Source organism: Nannospalax galili, unplaced genomic scaffold, assembly GCF_000622305.1.
Source record: "Nannospalax galili isolate Female #2095 unplaced genomic scaffold, S.galili_v1.0 scaffold660, whole genome shotgun sequence".
NCBI lineage: Eukaryota > Metazoa > Chordata > Mammalia > Rodentia > Spalacidae > Nannospalax > Nannospalax galili.
This window is the reverse complement of record NW_008349073.1, coordinates 1,712,652-1,734,403: the sequence shown is the minus strand read 5'-3', so window position 1 is coordinate 1,734,403 and position 21,752 is coordinate 1,712,652. Positions and strand designations below refer to the sequence as shown.

Below are 21,752 nucleotides of genomic sequence, written 5' to 3'. Positions count from 1 at the left end.
GGGGGGGGGGGGTTGCAAACTTGATACACCAGAGGATTCATCATGAGTCCTGCCCAGGGGTACCTTGGGGGACACCAGGTGGCACTATTCTACTGTCTGGGCCCTGGGGTGGTGAGATGCAGGACTCTGGAAGGACTGCCAACAGGGAAGTGAGCTCTGACTCTCTGGTGGGATGGCTGTCTCTCCTAGGAGAGGTGTTACTCCCAGCTCTATATGAAGAAGAAGAGGAGGAAGAGGTAGAAGAAGAAGATGATGATGATCAAGTGCAGAAAGGGGGTGGTGTAGGCTCCCTGTCAGTGGGCAAGCACCGGGGCCTGAGCCTCACAGAGACAGAACTGGAGGAGCTGAGGGCTCAGGTACTCCAGCTGGTGACAGAGTTGGAGGAGACTCGTGAGCTGGCCGGACAGCATGAGGATGACTCCCTAGAGCTGCAGGGTAAGTATCTATGACATGGCAGGAGGCCTGGGCCCAAAGGCTTTGTATTTCCCTGATTCCAAGCCAGATGCCCTCTCTCACTGCAGGGCTCCTGGAGGACGAGCGGCTGGCCAGTGCTCAACAGGCAGAAGTGTTCACCAAGCAGATCCAGCAACTCCAAGGTAACCCTTGAGTCCACATGGAGGGAGGTGGCCACCTAGTCAAGCAGATCTAACTCAGTACTTTACCTCTTTTCTCCACCCTTTCTCTTCTTACCATTTTTCATCCCCTTGTTCCTCTCTTCTTTCCCTGATTTCCTTTCTTTGCATCTCTACCTAGTGCTCCTGTTCTCTCCTTTCTTGCCCACCTGTCTTATATCTTCTCTCTCAGGTGCTTTCCCTTTTGTCTTCTCAGCCTCTTTCTTTATCCCACATCTCCTTTACTTTGTTCTCCCACACAGTGCCAGGAATGAGTGATCAAGGTTGAGCTCCAAGCTATATTTCTCTCTCTGGTCCCTCCTATGGCACCATGTGGGAGAGCAGAAACCCAATGGGAAGTGGCTGGAGGGCACTCCATGAATCTTTGAAGGAAGCAGATGAGAAAACTGCTCTTGCTTCCTTGGACCTGAGCTTGTGGTCCCAAATCCCTCTCTTCCAACACCCTCGTCTCTTTGTTTCCGGAAAACAGCAAGGCAGGTGTCCTATATTCCACTGTACTATCAAATAAAGAAGAAGCTTTTGTTAATTCTGTGGGCTTCCAGAGGTTTTGGGGAGCTGCCCTAGAAAACAGCAGGGACTCTGAGATCAAGCCAAATGAAAAGTATAAATGGGAAAAAAAAAAAAAAAGAAGAAGAAGAAGAAGAAGGTTTGGAAGCTGTCCTGGAGAGAGCAAGCAAAGGTATAAGAGCAGAAGAGAAAGAAGGGTACAACATGTAAGCAAAGGGAGGTGCAGGAAATGTGGCAAAGAGGAGAAAATGGCAGGGGATGTGCAGCACAGGGAAAGAGTGTGAGCATTGATTTCACACCATCTAGGCTGTTGGGCTCAGCCCTACCACATCCAGATTTTATGACCTTGGGAAAGCCACTTATCTCTCTGAGTCTCAGTTTCTTACCTGTAAGATGAGACTAATTCATTTGTTTATCAACTATTTATTAAGAACTTTTATATTTGAAGGACCAACAATGAACAAGATCAACCAGATCCTTAATGAGGAGTAGATTCTACAGTTGGGCCTAGTGGCATAGACCTGTAATCCCAGCACTTGGGAGGTGGTTGCAGGAGAATCAGGAGTTCAGAGCCAGTCTTGGCTACATAGCCAGCTGGGCTATCTGAGTCCCTGTCTCAAAAACAAGACAAAGCAGATTTTTAGAAGCATATTCTAACAAAAAAAGAAAACATAAACAAACAAGTTCAAGTGGCAGTAAATATATGAGTTAAATATGAAGGTGTGATGTACAGACAGGGATGAGGTGAGAGTTCTACATAGGCTACTTTAAAAAGTCTTTGAGAAGATGGCATTTGCACTGAGTAATGAGGGGGAATGGTTATTCGAAATCTGAAGGAAGAGCATACCGGGCAGAAAGAACAGTGATTGCAAAGGCCCAGAGATGAGAATGCACTTTATATGTTGGAGGGATACAACTAAGGTCGTTGTGAAGTGCACATGAAGGACTTGGTAAGAGAATTCCAAAAGGCAGGCAGAGGTTGGGTTACAATAGGCCTTTTAGGGCAGCTGATGATGCTGGCTTTCATTTTAAGTATAGTGGAAGCTATTGGAAGTGTTATCTAGGGCTGGAATGGCATGATATGCTTTACATTTTTAGTTGTTTTTTTTTTCTCTCTCCAGTTCTGGGGATTGAATCCAAGGCTTGTACAGACTAGGCAAGTATTCAACTACTATGTAACATCAGTCCTTTGTTTTACTTTTTTTTTGGTCCTTTTGAGACAGGGTCTCTCTGTAGTCCCAGCTGGCCTGGAACTCGCTATGTAGACCAGGCCTGCCTCTGCCTCCCAAGTGCTGGGACTAAAGGAATATACCACCACACCTGGCCTCTTTTCCTTTTTTTCAATGTGTCTATGTATGTGTTTGTGAACTTGAGTGCAGTGCCCTCAGAGGCCATAAGAGGGCGTCAGATCTCTTGGAGCTAGAGTTACAGAAGGTTGTGAGCCACCAATATGGGTGCTGGGAATCAAACTCTGGCCTTCTTAAAGAACAGCAAGCATTCTTAACTGATGAGCCATCTCTCCAGCCCTTGCTTTGCATTTTCAAAAGAGCATTTTGACTACTATATGGAATCCAGGAGGAAGGAGGGGAGTTGAAACCGAGAGCATGTCAGGAATTATTACAGTAGTCCATTCAAGCAATGATGTTTTCTTGGATTAAGGCAGTAGAAATGGAGATGATGGTTTAGATATATTTTGAAGGTGGAGTCCTCAGAATTTGCTGGTGAATCAGATGGGTGATAAAATAGATTTGGAAGATGACTACCTGGAGAAACTGGGTGAATGGTGGCATCCTTAACTGGCATGGGAGTGCTTGACAAGAAACAAGCTTGGGACCAGGGAAGCTGTTTATGACTTTTTCTACAGGATGAATTTGATATTCAAGTGACTATGTAAAAGAGGCATTTGGATGTATGAATCTAGAAAAGGCTAGAAATGAGATCTGGCAGTTATTAACATGCAACATTATAATCCATGGGAGATGGCCATTCAGTCACACAGAGAGCTATCAGAGAGGAGACAACATGGTTCAGTCTTAGAGACACTTATAATTAGAGGCCGAATATTGGAGGAGAAATGAACAAAAGAAATAATAGAAGCAACTCCTAAAATACATTCTGCCCTGAAAACCAAGAACAGAAAATGCTTCAAGGAAATAATGATCCACTGTGGGGAATGTTGCTTGAGCAAGTGAGGTGGTCTTGGAGTTGCCAAGATGGAGAACCATGCATGAGACGTGAGAGCAATGGAAAGCAGTTGAATTGGAATTGAAGCAAAAATGGAGGCGATACGGAGATCACTCTAATAGTCATCTTAACGAGAAATAAGGGAAGGTGAAGTGGGGTCAGGGGATAGGATTTGATTTTGAAGGTAAAGAACCCTACATCTTATTTATACGATGAAGAAAAAGGTCCCGTTGAGCAGAGCACAGTAATAGCCTTTGCATGGAAAAGGAGCATTCTTCCTTTCCAATAGAGGCAAGTCTGGGAATCTAACCGTCCAAGGCAAAACAACAGAGTTGCTGCTAGAATTTCCGTGGTCACCTGGGTCTCAACCAGGTGACGGGCTGCAGGCTTCCAGCGCACCCCGAGCCTGGCCCGGCGGAGGAACTTGGGACCAGTCCTTGCACACGCGCGTTGCCCGTTTCCGCCAAGTGGGGGCGCTCGTGGCCTCAGAGGTACCTGGTGTTCCGAGGCCGTTCCGGCCGCCACAGCCCCTCCCGGGAGGCGGGAGCCCCCCCCCCGGAGACTGCTTGTGGGGGGCCGGCGAGATGCAGGCCATAACCAGTAAGTGCCAGGTGCCTTCTCTGCCCGGCAACCAGACTCCTGAATCCTCTGCCTGGCCCAGGAAGACCCCAGCCCTACACTCAACCGGCGCCAGCCATTTGGAACCCAGCTCCCGCCTTTCTAAACTCTGGCTGGGCTTCCATCCAGCTTCCGGGTGGGCCCTTAGGCCACCACCTATCACTGCCCCAACTCCCATGATCCTAAAAGGCTGTGTGTAGAGCCAGACCCCAGAGTACCGAGGGAGATTTGAGGGCATGTTAAGGGGTGGAGGTTAGTCTGCTCCCATTGAAAGATCAGCCCAGGGCTCGAGGATCTCATCATGTGGCCAGTTGACTTATGGACCCCCCCCCCCCATCTAGACTGAGCTGAAGACCTGAATCTCACCTCATAGATCCTTGTACTTTGGTGTGTGTGTGTGCACCTCTCCTTCATCTGGCTATAAACTATGAAAGAATGGAGCATATCACACTAGTTTTGTGTACTTCCTTTGAAATAGGAAGTCAGGGGTTGGGAATATGACTCGGTAGTTAGGACATTTGCCTAGCACACATTAGGTGCTGGGAACCCCCAGTGCCACTAAAGAAATCAAACAAAAACAAAACAGGAATTCCCACAACTTAAGTGCTCATGTTTGGTCTAGGCCTGAGATCTTCCCATGAAGTGTCCTATCCACTCAGCATTTATGTCCAAATGATTTTTCCCCCCTACACAGGGGTCCCCTTAGAAAGCTGATATCAAACTCTAGGCTCAGTAGATTCTCTTGCATCAGCCTATAGAGTTCTGAGAGTACAGGCATGTACCACTGTGTCCTAAATTTCTTAAAAGATGTTTAGGTTCTCTTATAACTTTAAAAAAAAATAGGTCAGGGATGGTGGTGCATGCCTTTAATTCCAGCATTTGGGAGGCAGAGGCAGGCGGATCTCTGTGAGTTCAAGGCCAGCCTGGTCTGCATAGGGAGTTCCAGGACAGCTGGGGCTACAGGGAGACCTTGTCTCAAAAAGACCAAAAAATAAAAAGTAAAAAGTCCGACGCTAGAGAGATGGCTCAGTGGTTAAGAGCACTGGCTGCTCTTGAAGAGGACCAGGTTCTTTTCCCAGCTCCCATATGACAGTTGACAACTTTTCATAACTCTGGTTCCAGGGGATCTGGTGTCTTCTTCTGACTGTCATGGGCATTGCATACATGGGGTACACTTAAATACATACAGGCAAACCATCCATGTACATAAAATAAATAAAAATATAATCCCCAAACACGTAATTCTGTATACACAAGAGAAATTCAAGAAAGGTTGAATGGATGAGCCCCTGTCTCATGCATGAATGAAGTAAGTATTTATTGAGTGTATTCTGCCAGGCACATTATCAGATATAGGAGCTGTAATTTAATGGTGACGAAAACAGGCATATTCCCTGCTTTCATAAAGTTTATAATCAAGAAGTAGACCAACTCCATACCCACAAACACACGTTGCAAAGTTCAAGGGTCTATGAGAGTGTTTAATAGAGGATTCCTCTTAGCTTTGTGAGGTGGTCGGGGAGAGGCTAGGAAAAATTAAGATCTGAATGTTGAGAATGAGCAGGGGATGGGACATGGGGGGCGATGTTCTTTGCCAATTCCAGTTCTCATTAATTCCTTGCTCCTGCCTCCGCCTCGGAATTCTTACTGATGTTTGTAGCTTTTACTCTGCTTTTCAGTTTTCTTTATCCATCCCAAATGAGTACTCACATCCAGAAACCTTGAGATGTCAAGCTGGACATGGTGGCTCATGCCTGTAATCCCCTCAACTTGGGAGCCTGAGGCAGGAGGATCACAATGAATTCTAGGCCAGCCTGCACTACAGAATGAGACCCTGTCTTTTTTTTAAATATTTTATTTATTATTTTTATTTTATGTGTATGCGTGTATTGCCTGCATGTAGGTAAGTGCACTCGTGTCATGCAGTGCCCACAGAGGACAGAAGAGGCTGTTGGATCTCCTGGAACTGGAATTATGGACAGTTGTTAGCTGCCATGTGGGTGCTGGGATTCAAACCTGGGTCTTCTATAAGAACAGCCAGTGTTCTTAACCCCTGAGCTATCTCTCCAGCCCCGAGACCCTGTCTTAACAAAAGAAACCTGAGGTGTTCCTCAGATATGAGTTCTGACACATTTGTTTTGTAAAATGAAACGTGTATCTCTATATAAAAAAATAGTATAGAAATTTGTGAAAATCAAACAGCATAGCTATATGAGATGGAAGGTAAAATAAGCCATAACATGTTATTTTACTCCTCTGGAACACTGCTTTCTTTAATGAATTTTGTATGTATATTTATAAAATGTGTGTGTGCGTGTGGCATATGTGTGTTCATATGTTTGTGTATATGTGAATGCATGTGAATGTGTTGTGAGTGTGGAGATAAGGTCAGTGTCGGGTGTCTTCCTCACTCAGTCACCTTACTTTTTTGAAAAAGGGCCCCTCACTGAACCAGGAGCTCACTAACCAGCTAGACTGGTTGATCAGCAAGCTTCAGTGATCTGCCTGTCTCTGCTCCCCACACCGAGCCCCAGTGTTGGGGTTACAGACTCATGCCACCATGCCTGGCTTTTTGTGTGGGTGCTGGGGATCCAAACTCAGGTCCTTATGCTTGGATGACAAGTACTTTGCTGATTGAACCATTTTCCCAGCCTTGAAGCAACTGTTCTTTGTGGTTTTGGGAACAGATTGTTCCCCAAACCTTTTTCTATGTTTTTTGTGTTATATAGTATCTAGCTTAGTAGTGTGAAAATACTTTTATATCCTTTTAGTTAGTAAGAAGTTTTATTTTGCCTCACTGTTTTGGAAGTCTAAGACCATGTCACTGACGTTGGCTTGTACTAAGGACCTCATGGTGAATAGCATCATTCGTTTAAACAGCTGACATTACCAGTTGACATTTAGCTTAGTATTCCACATTTTGCTATCAGACAATGAACCTATATTTGAATTTGAGTTTGAATTCTAAATATGTATTGTCTTGCATCCTGAGCTTATCAGAGGAAGTTCATGGAGGCAGGGCAGGACACTGAAGCCCTGCAATTTCTAAGCTCTCACGATGAATGTAGTCTGAAAATTTCTTTGCCATGGAATTTTTAGAAAGACAGAGCATTGATAAAATACTGCCAATTATCTCATCAAGAAATTCGAATGGACTCTGATATGAACATTTGAAATTTGCCCTGTTCTGACTTTTTTCTCGTTCCCTGTCTAGAACTTGTAATGCTAACTACTCTTGCCTTAACTTCTCCTTCACATCTCCTATTCACCAGTCAAGGACTTTCTTTTCCCCCTAAAGATAACAGTTATACAATTTGGGAGTCTTTTAGATAGACCCACTGAAGGGGTACCCCAATTGCCTCACCCTGCGTCCCTGTTCAGCATGGAAGAAGCCAGAGCAGTATGAGTCCTGATTCCCTATCCACAAGCTGGGTAACCTCTTCAGTCGATGGTGTCATAAGAATAGCAGGTAGGAATTGGCTAGGCAGTTAGGGTAAAAAGACCCCAAAGAAAAGTAGCCAATCTCTTGGCTAAAAGTCAAAATGTCCTTGGGCCTCTTAGCAACATACTCTGTTCCAAAGGCCAAAAATATCGAAAGTATTTGGGAGCTCTTATCTAAATCTTAAAAGATTTTAGGGTTACCTCTTCAAGAGGGGGGAATGTTAGAGTAGCCAAAAGCCCCATAACAAAAAAAGAAGAAGAAAGAGTACATGAAGTTATGAGAAAAAAATGATGGGGCGATATGGGAGGAGTTAGAAGGGAGGGAATGGGATTTGATTAAAACACCTTATATGCATGTATGAAATTCTCAATAAATTATTTTTAAAAATACTGCCAATTAGGTGTTTTATTTTGGAGTTTTTTGAGATATGATATCTAGCTTAGGCTGGCTTCAAACTACAATGTAGCTGAAGATAACCTTGAGCATCTGATCCTCCTGCTTCCAATTACAGATATGAGCTACCATACTCAGTGGGTTTGGTTTTTACTGTCAAGTGATTCTTTGGGCACGTAATACTTTTTTGTTTATATTTAAAAATTTTTAGATTGGCATACAAAATAATGAGTTTCATATGGCATTTTCATACATATGTGTCATTATACTTTGTTCTCGTCGCACTTAGTACTCTTTGTTCACACCAGCCCACATTGACACTTTGGGTGCAAGGTCTCAAAGTCTGCCTTTCTACCATAGAGAGTCACTCTGTTCCCTTCTTAGGTACCTTTTCATTTCATACCATACCATGATCCACTTCTCTAGTGGGGTAGGGACTAGGTTGTCACTAGTTTCCAGACAAAAAAAATCTTCCTTGAATTTTGTGCCTCTAGAACATGGTGGATTCACTCACCTTATTGACCATCTCAACCTTTGGTCTTTGCAGGTGAGCTGCAACATCTACGGGAGGAGATTTCCCTGTTAGAGCATGAGAAAGAAGTTGAACTTAAGGAAATAGAACAGGAGTTGCATTTGGCCCAGGCTGAGATCCAGAACCTAAGGCAAGCTGCAGCAGATTCTGCAACTGAACATGAGAGCGACATAGCCTCCCTGCAGGAAGACCTTTACCGGTTGCAGAATGAACTTGACGACATGGAACGCGTTCGAGGGGATTATGAGATGGAGATTGCCTCACTCCGTGCAGAAATGGAGTTGAAGACCTCTGAACCAGACTTCTCTGGCATACAAGGTATGAGACCTCCTGGTCTGTCTGCAAAGTCAGAGAAGATGTCATAGATAGGAAGGTGGTGGTAAAGTCATGTTAGCTTATGCATTAAAAAGGTCAAGAAAAGTTCTCCAGGTTGAATTCAAGTCTGTAAGAGAGAAAAACTTACTCAGCTCTTATATAAGCAGTCCATGGTGGTGTAAGGATTAGCACCACAGAGATGTACCCTGGAGGTTCTTCCCAGAGAGCTAGTGGGTACTTGTTGATTTGGCTATGGGTAGGTCTGCCCTGGGAAAGTGTCCAGTTCTGGGATGAGTATAGAAGGACCAGTCACCTTAGGAAACCCTTCCTTCTGCTCTGGTATCATGGCTCTTTGCCTGGACCAATTTAGGCTTCCAGTCCTGCATCTCAGATCCCAGGATGCTAGTTTAGCCCTCTTCAGAATATGAACTTCAAGGGGCAACAAATCAGACCACAAGACAGCTGGAGAAGAAGAGAGGTTATTTCTAGTAATGCATGTGGTACTCAAAAGCTTCGAGCCCTGTTTTCAGACAGTCTCCCAGCTAGTTGCTAGGATTCATGACATCAGAGAGTTTTGCCTTTATTCTAGTCTGGATTTATGCTCTGGGTATAATGGGGGCCTATATTTGGCCAGGTCAAGCACAGACAGTCAACAAGGAAATCAAAGAACTGAAAGTTTTCCCAGTTGTGTGAAATCTCTCAGAAGTGCCTTTGGACTGTGGTGCTAAGAGAGGGAGGCAGAACGGGAAAGGATTTGGCTAGAGTGAACCCAGCCCAAGTTCAGAAACAGCCTCCAGACAGTAGCAGGATGAACTCAGTCAAGTTATTATCTCTTTCTGAGCCTCATTTCCATATTTGAAATATGGAACTCAAATTGATTAATAAAATTGACCAACAAGATGGGACGCTGGAAGAGAAAAAAGACCAGGGAAACTGTAGAGAAATCCAAATGAAGCATGGAGTTAATAGTAATGTAGCAATGCTGATGTGTTAGTCTTGACAGGTGGGCAGCAGCAATATGTAATGTGCTCACAGATGAGGAACCTGGATGAGAATTCTCCCAAGGAATTATTTTTGTATATCTAAAAGTATTCTAAAATTAAAGGTTTATTTAGGGAGAAAAATTCTGTACAGGGCTATTTCGGGGATTAAATGAAATGCTTATCCAAAGTCAAAACCATCAAGTCCAATGCTTCACACACAGTTAGTTTTAATTAAAAGATTAGTTTCCTTCCTTTCATTGTGATCTGCAATAACCTAAGAACTTCTGATTGGAATAAGGAGGGGACATTAGACGTAATACTCAGGGTGTTGACTATTCTTCTGGCAAATAAGATAATTCTTATATAAGACAAGTTAATGTGTCTTAAAGGTCAGTAGAATCAGTGCTCCAAATGACAGTATTCTTTTATGTGTATGTATGTGTGTGGTGGATGCATATGGAGGGGAACATTCACCTGTGGGTACACTATAGAGACCAGAGGTTGATGTTGGGTTTCTGCCTCCATTGGTCTCCACCTTATTTCTATTTTATTTTTATTATTTATTTATTTTTATTTTATATATATGAATGTTTTGCCTGCATGTATGTAAGTGCACCCAGGTCCTGCAGTGCCTGTGGAGGTCAGAAGAGGGCATTGGCTCCCCTGGACCTGGAGTTGCCAGCTGCCATGTGGGTGCTGGGAACCCAAGGCGGGTCCTCTGCAAGAGTTGCCAGTGCTCTTAACAGCTGAGCCATCTCTCCAGTCCTCTTGTTTTTAAATTTTTTAAGATGTATTTTTATTTATGTGTTTGTTTGAGTGAAGGCCACATGTGTGTAGGTGCCCATGGAGGTCAAAGAGGTAATTAGATCCCTCGTAACTGGAGTTACAGTGGTTGTGAGCTACCCAACTTGGGTGCTAGGGGCCAAATTTGGGTCTTCTGTGAGAACAGTATGTGCTCTTAACCACTGCGCCATTTCTCCAGCCCTTTCTCCACTTAAAAAAAAACAAAACAAAAAACATTCATTTATTATTTTTGGTTTTTTAAAGACAGTGTCCCTGTAGCCCAAGCTGGCCTGGAACTCATTGTGTGTAGACCAGGCTGGCTTCAATCTCACAGAGCCTGCTTCTGCTTCCAGAGTGCTAGAATTGAATTAAAGGCATGAGCTACCATGCCCAGCTCCACCTTATTTTTTTGAGATAGGATCTCTTACTGAACTTGGAGATTATTGCTTCAGATAGACTGGTTCTCCAATGAGTCTCAGGAACTCTTTGTCTCCACACCCCCAGTTCTGGGGTTATAGGCTTGCTTTTTTATATGAGTGCTGGGAATCTGAACTCAGATCCTCATATGCAGCAAGCACTTTACCCACTGAGCTATCTCCCCAGCCCTAATGATATGATTTTTTTAGGTTTATTTTATTTTTTTTAATTTATTTTATTAATATTTTGGGGGGTCTTTTTTAGACAGGGTTTTCCTGTAGCCCCAGCTGGCCTGGAACTTTCTATGTAGACCAGGCTGGCCTCAAACTCACAGAGATCCACCTGCCTCTGCCTCCTGAGTGCTGGGATTAAAGGTGTGTGCCACCATGCCCGGCTTTTATTTTTATTTATATGTGTGTATGTGTGTACAGGTGCCTACAGAGGCCAGAAGAAGGTGTCAGATCCTCCAGAGATGGAGTTACAGACAGTTATAGCCATCTGACATGGGTACTGGGAACCAAATTTGATCCTCTGGGAGAATAGCAGTGCCCTTAACCACTGAGCCATCTCTCTACTTCTTGGGTATTTGTTTCAACATAGCATTAAAAGTATTGGTAACTGCCACGTAGGAACAGTTTCTAGGGAATTCCGACCAGATCTCATCTAATGCTTGAGGAGAACATGGGGATCTGGTTGGGATGGGCTTTTCTGTCAGCAGATGAAAGAAAGCAAGTATGGCTCAGTTGGTAGACTGCTTGCCTAGCATGCATGAAGCCCTGGATTAGAGTTTCAGTACCACATAATAAAAAGCCAGTCTTGATGGCACACACCTGTATGCCCATCACTCAGGTAGAGGGAGGATGATCAGAAGTTCAGGGTCATCCTTAGAGTTTAAGACCAGCTTGAGCTACGTAAGATCCCATATTAAAAAAAAAAAATAGTATAATAAGAAGCCAGGTGTGGTGGTACATTCCTTTAATCCCATTACTCAGGAGGCAGAGGCAGGCTGATCTATATGATTTTGAGGATAGCCTGGTCTGCAAAGTGAATTCCAGGCCAGCCAGGGATACACAGTAAGACCCTGTCTCAAAAGGGGCAGGGGGAGCCGGGTGTGGTGGCGCACACCTTTAATCCCAACACTCAGGAGGCAGAAACAGGTGGATCTCTGTGAGTTCAAGGCCAGCCTGGTCTACATAGTGAGTTCCAGGACAGCTGGGGCTACAGGAAGACCCTGTCTCAAAAAGACCAAAAAAAAAAAAAAGTATAAAAAAGAAGTATAATAGGGAAGTAATCATAAACAGGTAACTGAAAATTTTATATACAATAAACCCCAAACTTATTTAAGCCCTGAAGAGCTCCTAAAAGCTCAAGTCCATATTTGGGTTGGAGCTCTAAGGATGAGTAAGTAAGAGGGTACATCTTCTGGCTGGATGAGAGGAAAGAACGCTATCTGAAAGGGAAGAATTTTTTTTTGATGGTGCCGGGCATAGACTCTAAGACCTTTGCACATACCAAAAAAGCACTGCACTGCTGAACTATCTCCCTGCTCTGGTTATCTGAAAGAGGACAATTCATTGCACTGTGGAATTTTCTGGGCCCTGTCATCTAAACCTTTGCATGTGGTATCTGTTTTCAGTCTTCAGAAAAAGAGAAGCTATTCAGCCCTTTGTTGTCATGTTTCTAGCCAGGAAAACTGGGGGTTGGTCATCGGTGCGTTCCTCCCCTGAGGATCTCATCTCTCTCTACTTGTCTTCTGCAGAAGAGTTATACCAGCTTCGGGAGCGCTACCACTTCCTGAACGAGGAGTACCAGGCACTACAAGAGAGCAACAGCAGCCTCACAGGGCAGCTTGCAGAGCTGGAGAGCGATAGGTACATCCAAGAGGGCCGAAGCCACTGCAGACCCTGTCTTGGGCATTCCCAGAAGGCAGAGCTAGAGTCATGAGTGTCCCAATGCTCCTGGAGAACAGATCATTTCTGTGGTATCCTAAGGGTATGGAGACCTTCTAGGAGCAGGCTCACAATGCCACCTAATTATGTTAGAACTGTAGTCAAGTGAGCTATAAAATTAAGTTTTTGTCTATTCTTGGCATTGGGCATCCAGCTGACTCTACTCTCGATTAGATCAGAAGAGATTCCTTTGTTGTCCACACAGATGTGAGTCAATCTAATGGCACAGAGCCTCCAGGTTGGAGCTGGCATGACACCAAGCCCAGCCTTTAAACCAGTTGGTTAATATTCTTTGAGTGTCCCAGAGCCAAAAATGCCTGTGCAAATGAGGTGTTAGAGGCTTTCTTTAATCTTCTAAACTTTTGTATGTGAGAGAGGAATCACAACAAAAGGCTCTTTAGTATCTCTGGCCTAAACTGAAAGCACTGATCCTGAACACACTTGACTAGTGATGCCAGGCAGACTTCCTTTCAACATAGACCGGGTTCTGGATTACAGGACACGAAGAGCAACGGAGAGATGGTTGGAGTCCCAAATGCTAAGGAGTGTGATGTCAACAGAGTCTCAGACTTCAGAACTGGATTTCCCAGAGCCTGATCCTGCAATGCAGTTGTTACGCCAACAGCTCCTGGGAGCCGAGGAGCAGATGCAAGACATGCAGAGCAAGGTAGGCCACAGAGGGCAGGGAGGCAGGCCTCTGTTACCTTCCCTCTACTTTCTCTTGGCCTGTGGTAGGCATAGGGATGAAGGAGGAGCCATGTACTATGAGAGGAGATAATGTCCTGGGGTCTTGCTAGCCTGCTGATACAAATACAGTTATGTGTCATGTGATGATATTTCAGTCAAAAAATGGACCAGAAGCTGGGCCTGATGGTATATGCCTTTAATCCCAGCACTTGGGAGGGAGAAGCAGGCAGATCTCTGTGAGTTCAAGGCCAACCTGGTCTACATAGTGAGTTCCAAGTCAGCTGGGGCTACAGGGAGACCCTGTCTCAAGAAGAACAACAACAGAAAAATTTATTTTTGTCATATGTGTATGAGTGAATTGCCTGAGAGTGTGTTAGTGCACCTGTGTTGTACAGTGCCCATGGCGGTCAGACAAGAGCGTTGGATTCCCCTGGAACTGGAGTTATGGATGGTTGTTAGCTGCCATGTGGGTGCTGGAAATCAAACCCAGGTCCTCTACAAGAGCAGCCATTGCTCTTAACCACTGAGCCATCTCACCAGTCCTTTTTTGGAACTCACTATGTAGACTAGGCTGGCCTTGACCTCACAGAGCTCCACCTGCTTCTCCCTCCTGAGTACTGGGATTAAAGGCTTGCACCCATACCCAGCTGACAGCAGCTACTTATATTTCAGATTCATTGTGTTTGCTAATGACATTATTTTCTTTTTTGTTAGTTCAATATGGCAGTGTTCATCATGGCCCTAGGAGCAATAAACCACACACACACACACACACACACACACACACACACACACACCAAGTTTGCCTAAGTATAATCTATGATGGTCACACAATGATTCAACAGTCTAATGACACATTTCTCAGCATGAGTCTACAATGTTTTATTACACCTGATTGTATTCCAATCTAAGGAATGACATTTTTCCCTGTTCTTGATGTGCACGTAACACCTATCATAAACCAATCTGCCTGTTCCATTTCCCTCACAGTGTAAGGAATTGTGCTGTGAGTTGGAAGAACTACAGAATCATTGTCGAACCAGTGAGGAGGAGCAGAGGCGACTGCAGAGGGAGCTCAAGTGTGCCCAGAATGAGGTGCTTCGGTTTCAGACCTCCCACAGTGTCATCCAGGTAAACACTGCCCGGGGGGCAGCAGCTGGGAGGGCATCAGGGCCTGCTCAGAGCCACTGCCTCCAGAAAGGCTGGACACCAGGAGTGAAGCTGAGCTCTGCTGACTCTTGCCTATGACCAGAACCCAGCAGTACCACCCAAAGCCCCTTCATATAGAAGCCACATGGCATGACATTCTAGAAATGTGGTCATTGTTGAGTGTCCGGCTCACCAAAGAAACCAAGCCATAGATCAGGGAGCTTCTCAAGTTCTTTGCATTGGAAAAGAATCCTAGGGGCCTGGAAAGGAGTCTGCTGCTTCTTAAGAGTAACTTGTTCTGCCCACATCCTCCCTACTACAGAATGAGGAACTGAAGACCAGGCTCTGTGTCCTCCAGCAAAAGTATGATGCTAGCCAGGATGAGCAGAATGAGCTTTTGAAGGTGCAGGTGAAACTTCAGACTGAGCTCCGGCAGCTCAAAGTCATCAAACCCACAGTCATAGAGAGCCAAAGTGAGAAGGTAACTGCACCAGAAGTGAAGGGTTAGCCGAGGAGAAGAGCACTGGTCTGAGGTTGGGGGAAGGTGAATGAGAATCAACAACTCTAGGCTGGGGATATGATTTACGGTAGACTGTCAAGTATGCAAGAGGCCTGAGGTTTAATCCCCAGTACCAAAACCAAAACAAAAAACATATTTTGAGCTAGGTGTGGTAGAGCACACTTATAATCCCAGCGCTAAGGAGGTAGAGGCAGGAGGATCAGGAATTCAGGGCTAGCCCCAGCTACATAGCCTGGGTTATACTTATTTATAAAGAAACAAGCCAGAAACATAACTGGCTGCTTCAGCTGCTTCCATAGGTGGGAGGACAAGTGGCAAGTGAAAGGAGGAAGTGAATTCTTAGGCATCAGTGGCTGAGTGAGGTCACAGAACCCAGCACCACTACCCAAAGCCCCCTGCATGCAGGAGTTAATGTGCCAGCTCCAGAAGCTGCAGCTCCAGCACCAGGACAGTGTGAGTGAGAAGGAAAAGCTATTGGAAGTACAGCATCAACTGCAGGAGAAGCTGCGGTGCCATGAGGCAGAGCTGCAGCACTTCCGGGACATGGTGAACTCCTTACGAGAGAGCAATGAAAAGGTAAAAGGAGGGCCAGACACAAGGGAACACACAGCCAGGCAGGATCTCCTGTGAGGGTGAGCACCGAAGAGTGGGCCTGGTGGGAGTTCTGTGGAGGAGCTGCTGGTGAGGTAGGCTAAAGTCATGCACAGAGATGGGGCTGGAGAGATGGCTTAGTGGTTAAGAGCATTGGTTGCTCTTGCAGAGGACTTGGAATCAATACCCAGCACCCACATGGCAGGTAACAACTTTCCGTAACTCCAGTTCCAGGGGAGTCTGACGCCCTCTTCTGACCTCCACAGCATTGCATGACACAGGTGCACTTACATATATGCAGGCAATACACTCGTACTCATAAAATAAAAATAATAAAGTATTTTTTAAAAAGGCATGCACAGAGAGCTGCTTTCAGGATGTCCATAGCTCTCTTATTTTAAACCAGAAAGTCAGCCTGTAGAAAAGAATTCCCTTTCTTTCTCCTACCTCCCCCAAAAGGAAGCCTCACAAAGTTAGGGTATTAAGCCTGTTAGGAACAGGTCTACTTTGTTCTTCCTGGCTGGGGTGATGTCAGGGCTGGAAAAGACGGGGAAAGACAGATCCATCCCCTGATCCCTTCCTGAGAGGAGAGAGTAAGGCAGTAGGTGTACCTGGGATGATGGCCTGGCCTCCCCTACCCAGAATACAGGGATGCAAGCCCAGCTTCAGGAGATGAAGGGATTGTACCAGTCGAGCAAGGATGAGCTGCAGTGGCAGAAGCACATGTACAACCTGCTGGAACAGGACTTCCAGCTCTGCCAGGAGGAGCTGAAAGAGCTCAAGATCAACCAGCCTGTTCCCGAAGACAAGGGAAAGTGTGCCAACAAGGTAATTGTAGCGCAGAGCAGTCAGTGCTTCTGGCCTCAGCTCTGGTGAGGGGAGGTGCAGAGGCAAGGGATGAGGTCACCAATGGAGGGCAGAAGTCAAAGGCAGATCCACTCTACTGTCCTTAAAACAGTTTGTCTTGATCTTGACTTTGAGTCAGAGCTACAGCTTAGTAGAGCGATACATTTGATCTTAGAGCATCTATTTTTCATACGATTCCGTGTATACATTTCTACACTGGTATTATAACTATGTTGGAGTCTAGTGATTTGTAAAGCGGAATATACACATAGGCCTTTATATACAACTATTGTTTTTGGAACTAAGAAGACTAGGCCAGTTTTCTGAACAGATTGCAGATAATCTCTAGGGGTATGGTCTGATTGAATGTTAGAAGAATCAATGCCCTTCGGATCTAGTCTGTGACTTGGAGTAAATTCTCAAAGCTTGAATTTTTCCTTCTTTAAATTGAACAAAATGCTGTTATTTGGAGTCAGGGGGTGGTATTGAGATAGTCTTACTGCATAAATTAAGCTGGCCTCAAACTTCTCACCACAAGTCAAAGGCAGATCCTTCTGCCTCTGGCTCAAGTACTGGGACTGCAAGTGTATACCACCACACCTGACTTGACACAGGACACTCTTCTTGCCTCACTTCCTTTTAGAAGTAAATTCTGGTAGTGATGCATAAGGCTTTATTCATCCTTCTTTTTCTGTGGTGTATAAAGTGTAGACTATTATTTATTTACCCAGTTGAGCACGGTCAGTCCTGGGTTATGGATAGGAAGCAGAAAGGTGAAGCATATCAGAAAGAAGGCACGGGGTCTTGGGAAGTGATGAAGCTGGACACTTCTGCCAGAATACTCGGGCTCCTGCCTCTGCCATAGCTGGCTATGTCTCTAGGGAAAGGCCATCGGGATAGAGAGGATTGGGAAGTTACAGTCTGGTTGCCTTTCTGTGCCTAGGCTCACATTTTGCCCTCTTCCTTCACTCCCATTCAGTTTAGGAGCCCAGAGGATCCATGACTTGCCCATTACCTTCTCATAGTGGAAGCTTATAGGAAAAGAGAGACACAGTGGTGCGCAAAGCATTGAGATTTCATTTGATATTAAAAGATTTGGTTTTTGGAATCATGGGCTAATGTAGTCTTAACAAAATTCAAGAATAGCTCATACTCTTCTAAAGGTTTTAAGAGATGGTTAAGGCTGGGAATATAGTTCAGTGGTAGGGCACTTACCTAGCATGCATAAGGTCCTGGGTTCAACCCAGTAAAGGAGGGATAAAAAATAAGAAAAACAAAAATAAGAAAATCAGAGTGAAATTAAATCCTTAGTGATAAGGAACATAAAATTAGGTCCAAAGCCAACTGATGATACTAACTAGAGCTACTCTGCAGGGCAGGGAGATAGAGGTGTTGTGCCACAGGAAAGGACAGAGAACAGAGGGAGGGGCACTGGGAGCACCCTCTCTCAAGCTTGGAGTCTGAAGGGGCTGGCAAAGGAAACTTAGAGCATCGTCATTGGCAGTACAGAGCAAAGTGCTCAAAGAGCCTCCTATGGAATTCCTGCTTCTCATGGAGGCCTCGTCTGCACAGGGTGATTAGTCCCAGGTGACTAAACAGGGAGGAGGGAGAGCCTGGTGAGCCACAGGGGGCAGGAGAGCACACAGTGCTCTGCCAGCCCTCACTGAGTGTTCTTTACAGACTAACCATGCCCTACACATCCATCCCTACCCATAGTGTGATACACTGCTGTCCAGGCTGACAGAATTGCAGGACAAGTTCAAAGCCAGCCAGAAGGAGATGGGACAGCTGCAGATGGAGCAGTGTGAACTCCTGGAGGATCAGAGGAGGCTGCAGGAGGAACAGGGCCAGCTCCAGGAAGAGCTGCACAGGCTCACATTCCCACAGCCCCGATGTGGCCTCTTGCAGAAGGTACCCACTGCCAGGATGCTGCATTGAGAAGCTTCCCAGGTGGAGCTGCCCTTGGGAAAAATGAGAGTGGGAAGTGAGCATCTTCCTTTCTAGGCTAAGCACATCCTTTCTCACCATTTCCCCACAGCACACAGCTCCACAGAGCTGATTCAGGTTTTTCTTCATGCAGGCTTTAAGCCTTAAAATATATTTTATATTCTGATCTCTGCAGCATTTTATATTTAGATATTTAGTTCATTTGGAGGAAGTGCACCTGAAATCACTTTTAAACTCTAAAATATATCCTCACAGAAGGGATCATTACTGTTCAACTAGCAAGTCTCCATAGAAAGACCCGCCTGTCCCCGGGAGAGCTACGTGTAGCCAAGACAGAGAGAATCCAGCAGGGATGAGGCACAGTAGGGGCCTGAGCTCTCCCTTTAACCACCATTTTTCCTTCTTCTGCCCCACTAGGGTCAGGAGCTGCTTTCAAAATTGCAAGACCTGTGTGAAATGCAGCTGCTGTACCAAAGCATGCAGGATGAACAGAAAAAACTGATGCAGAACCAAGAGAGTGTATTAAGGGAACAGTTAGAGGCACACAAAGAGCTGCGAGATTTCAGAGAGTCTAATTTCCAGGAAGTGTTGGAACACCCTCAGGATGCCAAAGGGCCCAAGTCCTCAAATTGTGAGAATAAGGTAACCACAGCAAGAGTCAGGGAGAGGGTTCTCCCGAGCACAGTTCATGGCAGGGGCGGGGGACTGTAGGGAAGAGTTAGAGCCAGGAAGGCCTAGTCCACTAGGAGGCAGGGCAAGACTAAAGCCCTGCCCTTCTCCAACCATGGAACTCTATGGGCTTCAGTAAGCTGTGGCCATAGGTGCTCTGAGGACCCCACCCAGAGGCATACCCTCTGGTTTGGTTTTTGGAGTTATGGGGTTATTTAGTCTTAAGAGCCAAAGTACTGTCAGCATCTCGAACAGAGTTCAAGTGGGCAAGAAGACCATGTCTGACCATTGGATTCAGCATGGTCCCATCAACATGGCATTTTCAAGATGTGTGGTACCAATTCAGTGTTTGTTTGGACTGGCCCTAAATGTATCATCCTTTTCTAAGAGCTGGAAAGTATATTTCTCTGTTTTCAGTCTAACCCCTTGAGGTTCTGTGGAGCAAATCTAGGCCCATTCATCTCCAAGGAAAACAGTCATAACAGACAGTCTTGGTATTGACCACACTTTTATTGCTAGGTCATAGGGGCGAAACCAGAAAATTAGTGTGTCCCAAGTGCCACCAGGTGGTCACGCCTATGAGGTAACACATGCAGAAATGTCTATACAAGTCTGTTCAGATTTAGGGAACTAATTTGGTCTGAGGTCTCAGCATAAGCAGGGAAGAGCAGGTAGACAGCTTCAGTTTAGGCTGAACCTACCCATTTTAATGTTAGGCTGAACAGAGAGACCCAGGAAATTGGAGAAGTCCACATAGTGGGCCTTGGTCATTCCAAAGGCATCATATATCCAGGCAGAAAGCTTGGGTAACACAGAGACCGGGAACCAGGTACAAACTTTCCTTAACCAATCAGATCTAATGTGGCAGCCAAGGAACCAGGTCCACTGAGTCTGAGGAACATGTCTCGAGGCCAGTAGAATCAGGACAGAAGGTCTAGGGACTGGTGAGACGTAAGATCTTGATTTCAAGACTACATCCTTTGAAGACAGAATTCATATGCACACATTCTCAGCTTGGCTGATTTTAGCATGAAGGGTGAGGGAGAGGACTGAGCCTCAAGAGCAGGATAATAGGTATACTTGACTGAGAAGATGGTGGGGTAAGGAGCCAGGGTATTCCTGAGACCTGCCTACACTGCTTCAAAGAGAGGGATATGCCAGAGTATAGAAACCAGTAGAAGAAGGAGCTCCAAAATCATAATAGTATCTGCCCTGGAGGGATTTTCCCAAATAAGCAGAAAGCTGACACATGCCAGTCACCTGTAGGTTAGGTCCAAGACAAGGGCCTTGGACTGGAGAAGTGGCTTAACTGTTAAAGACTCAGGCTCACAACAAAAAAGACAAGGGCCTTGTGAGGCTGAGGGATATGTGCCCACTTCTCTCAGGCAAGCACTCCCATCTGCCTTAGGAGAGGGGCAGCTGAAAGGACTGATGTGTCTCAGAAGTAACAGTGATGTCTCCTGCTCCCCCCAGTCCAAGGTGCTTGTGGACCAGCTGCAGGCCCTGCAGGTGCTATATGAATCCAGTCAGAGGGAGCAGGAGCTACTGCAACAGGAGCATGGGTGGCTCCTGGAGGAGCGGAAAAGGTTGCAGGCTGAGCTGCAGCTCTGCATGGAAGAAATGCAGCTACTCCAAATGCAGTCCCCCACCATAAAAATGAGCCTCGAGTCCTACAAAAAGAACTCGGGCAGCATGGTAGTCCCCAGCAGTGAAAACTTCCACAGGAGTTACAACAGCACCATAGAAGACAATGAGAGTTTTCAGAAGAGTTATGCAAGCACACAGGCCAGCCATGAGAGCTTCCTCAGGAGCTATGACAGCAGCACCAATTCCAATGAGGCCTATCAGAAGAGTTACCGCTCCAGCAGTACAAGTGTTGCCTATAAGAAGAGTTATAGCAGTTCCTGTAGCTCTGAAAACTTTCATAAGAGTTATGTCAGCAGTGATGCTGATGAGGACCCAGCTAAGCCTGAAGACATTGAGGTAATCATTGTCAGGTGATAGGTAGACAGGGGAAGATGGGTACCTGTCTTTGAAAGAAACACCATCCAGGGAAGGGCACAAGGACTGGGACGGGAATAAGGGCAGAGCTGACCTGGGAGACTTCTGGAAGTAAGTAGCTCACAGGTCGCCTTGCTTCCTCATCATTCCTCTCTGACAGAGGTGCCCCCATCTGGACAGAGGCCTGGGGTTGAGAACTCACAATACAGTCAGGATGCTCTTTATGGGAACAAATAGTCTCCCCCAGGCAGCTGCAGATCCTTGTAGCCACTGTTTTGTATTGAGGGAAGGGCCTAGCAAAGTGTGGAACAGAGGTCAAGTGCTTCTTGGGGTGCTGTCATTTCCCACACCCCACTTTCTGCAGCACTTTGAGGAAACAGTGGCCAAAGTGCTGACCAAGTTGCAGGCAGTGAAGGCCCTGTACCAGGTGAGCCAGGAAGACCACAGCCAGCTGCAGGAGCATTTGAACAAGCTGCTGGTCAAGCAGAGAGAGCTGAAGAATGAGCTGGATAACTGTGAAAAGGAGGTGAAGGAGTGCATGGAAAGCCTTGAGAAGCCTGCAGCCCCTCAGAACGACAAGAATGAGG

The 21,752-nt window shown here is 45.7% G+C and overlaps 1 protein-coding gene across 13 annotated transcripts in view; it reads left to right on the top strand.

Moving 5' to 3' along the window:
- Ccdc136 (coiled-coil domain containing 136) overlaps positions 1-21,752 on the top strand; it is a 34,535-nt gene that overhangs the window by 3,265 nt on the left and 9,518 nt on the right. For 9 of the 13 annotated variants that reach the window (XR_003851619.1, XR_003851617.1, XR_003851616.1 and 6 more), the window contains exons 3-15: positions 190-435; positions 522-596; positions 8,324-8,626; positions 12,566-12,677; positions 13,254-13,422; positions 14,433-14,573; positions 14,914-15,072; positions 15,517-15,687; positions 16,345-16,530; positions 18,265-18,459; positions 18,913-19,137; positions 20,638-21,147; positions 21,530-21,751. Coding sequence is in view for 9 of the 13 variants with exons in the window: in XM_008846381.2 (XP_008844603.1) it covers positions 190-435; positions 522-596; positions 8,324-8,626; positions 12,566-12,677; positions 13,254-13,422; positions 14,433-14,573; positions 14,914-15,072; positions 15,517-15,687; positions 16,345-16,530; positions 18,265-18,459; positions 18,913-19,137; positions 20,638-21,147; positions 21,530-21,751 (2,714 nt within the window). In the remaining 4 variants the exon portion in view is untranslated. The remainder of the gene's footprint in view (positions 1-189; positions 436-521; positions 597-8,323; positions 8,627-12,565; positions 12,678-13,253; positions 13,423-14,432; positions 14,574-14,913; positions 15,073-15,516; positions 15,688-16,344; positions 16,531-18,264; positions 18,460-18,912; positions 19,138-20,637; positions 21,148-21,529; position 21,752) is intronic. The other 4 variants (XM_017801430.1, XM_029570022.1, XM_029570023.1 and 1 more) reach the window with 4 other exon arrangements.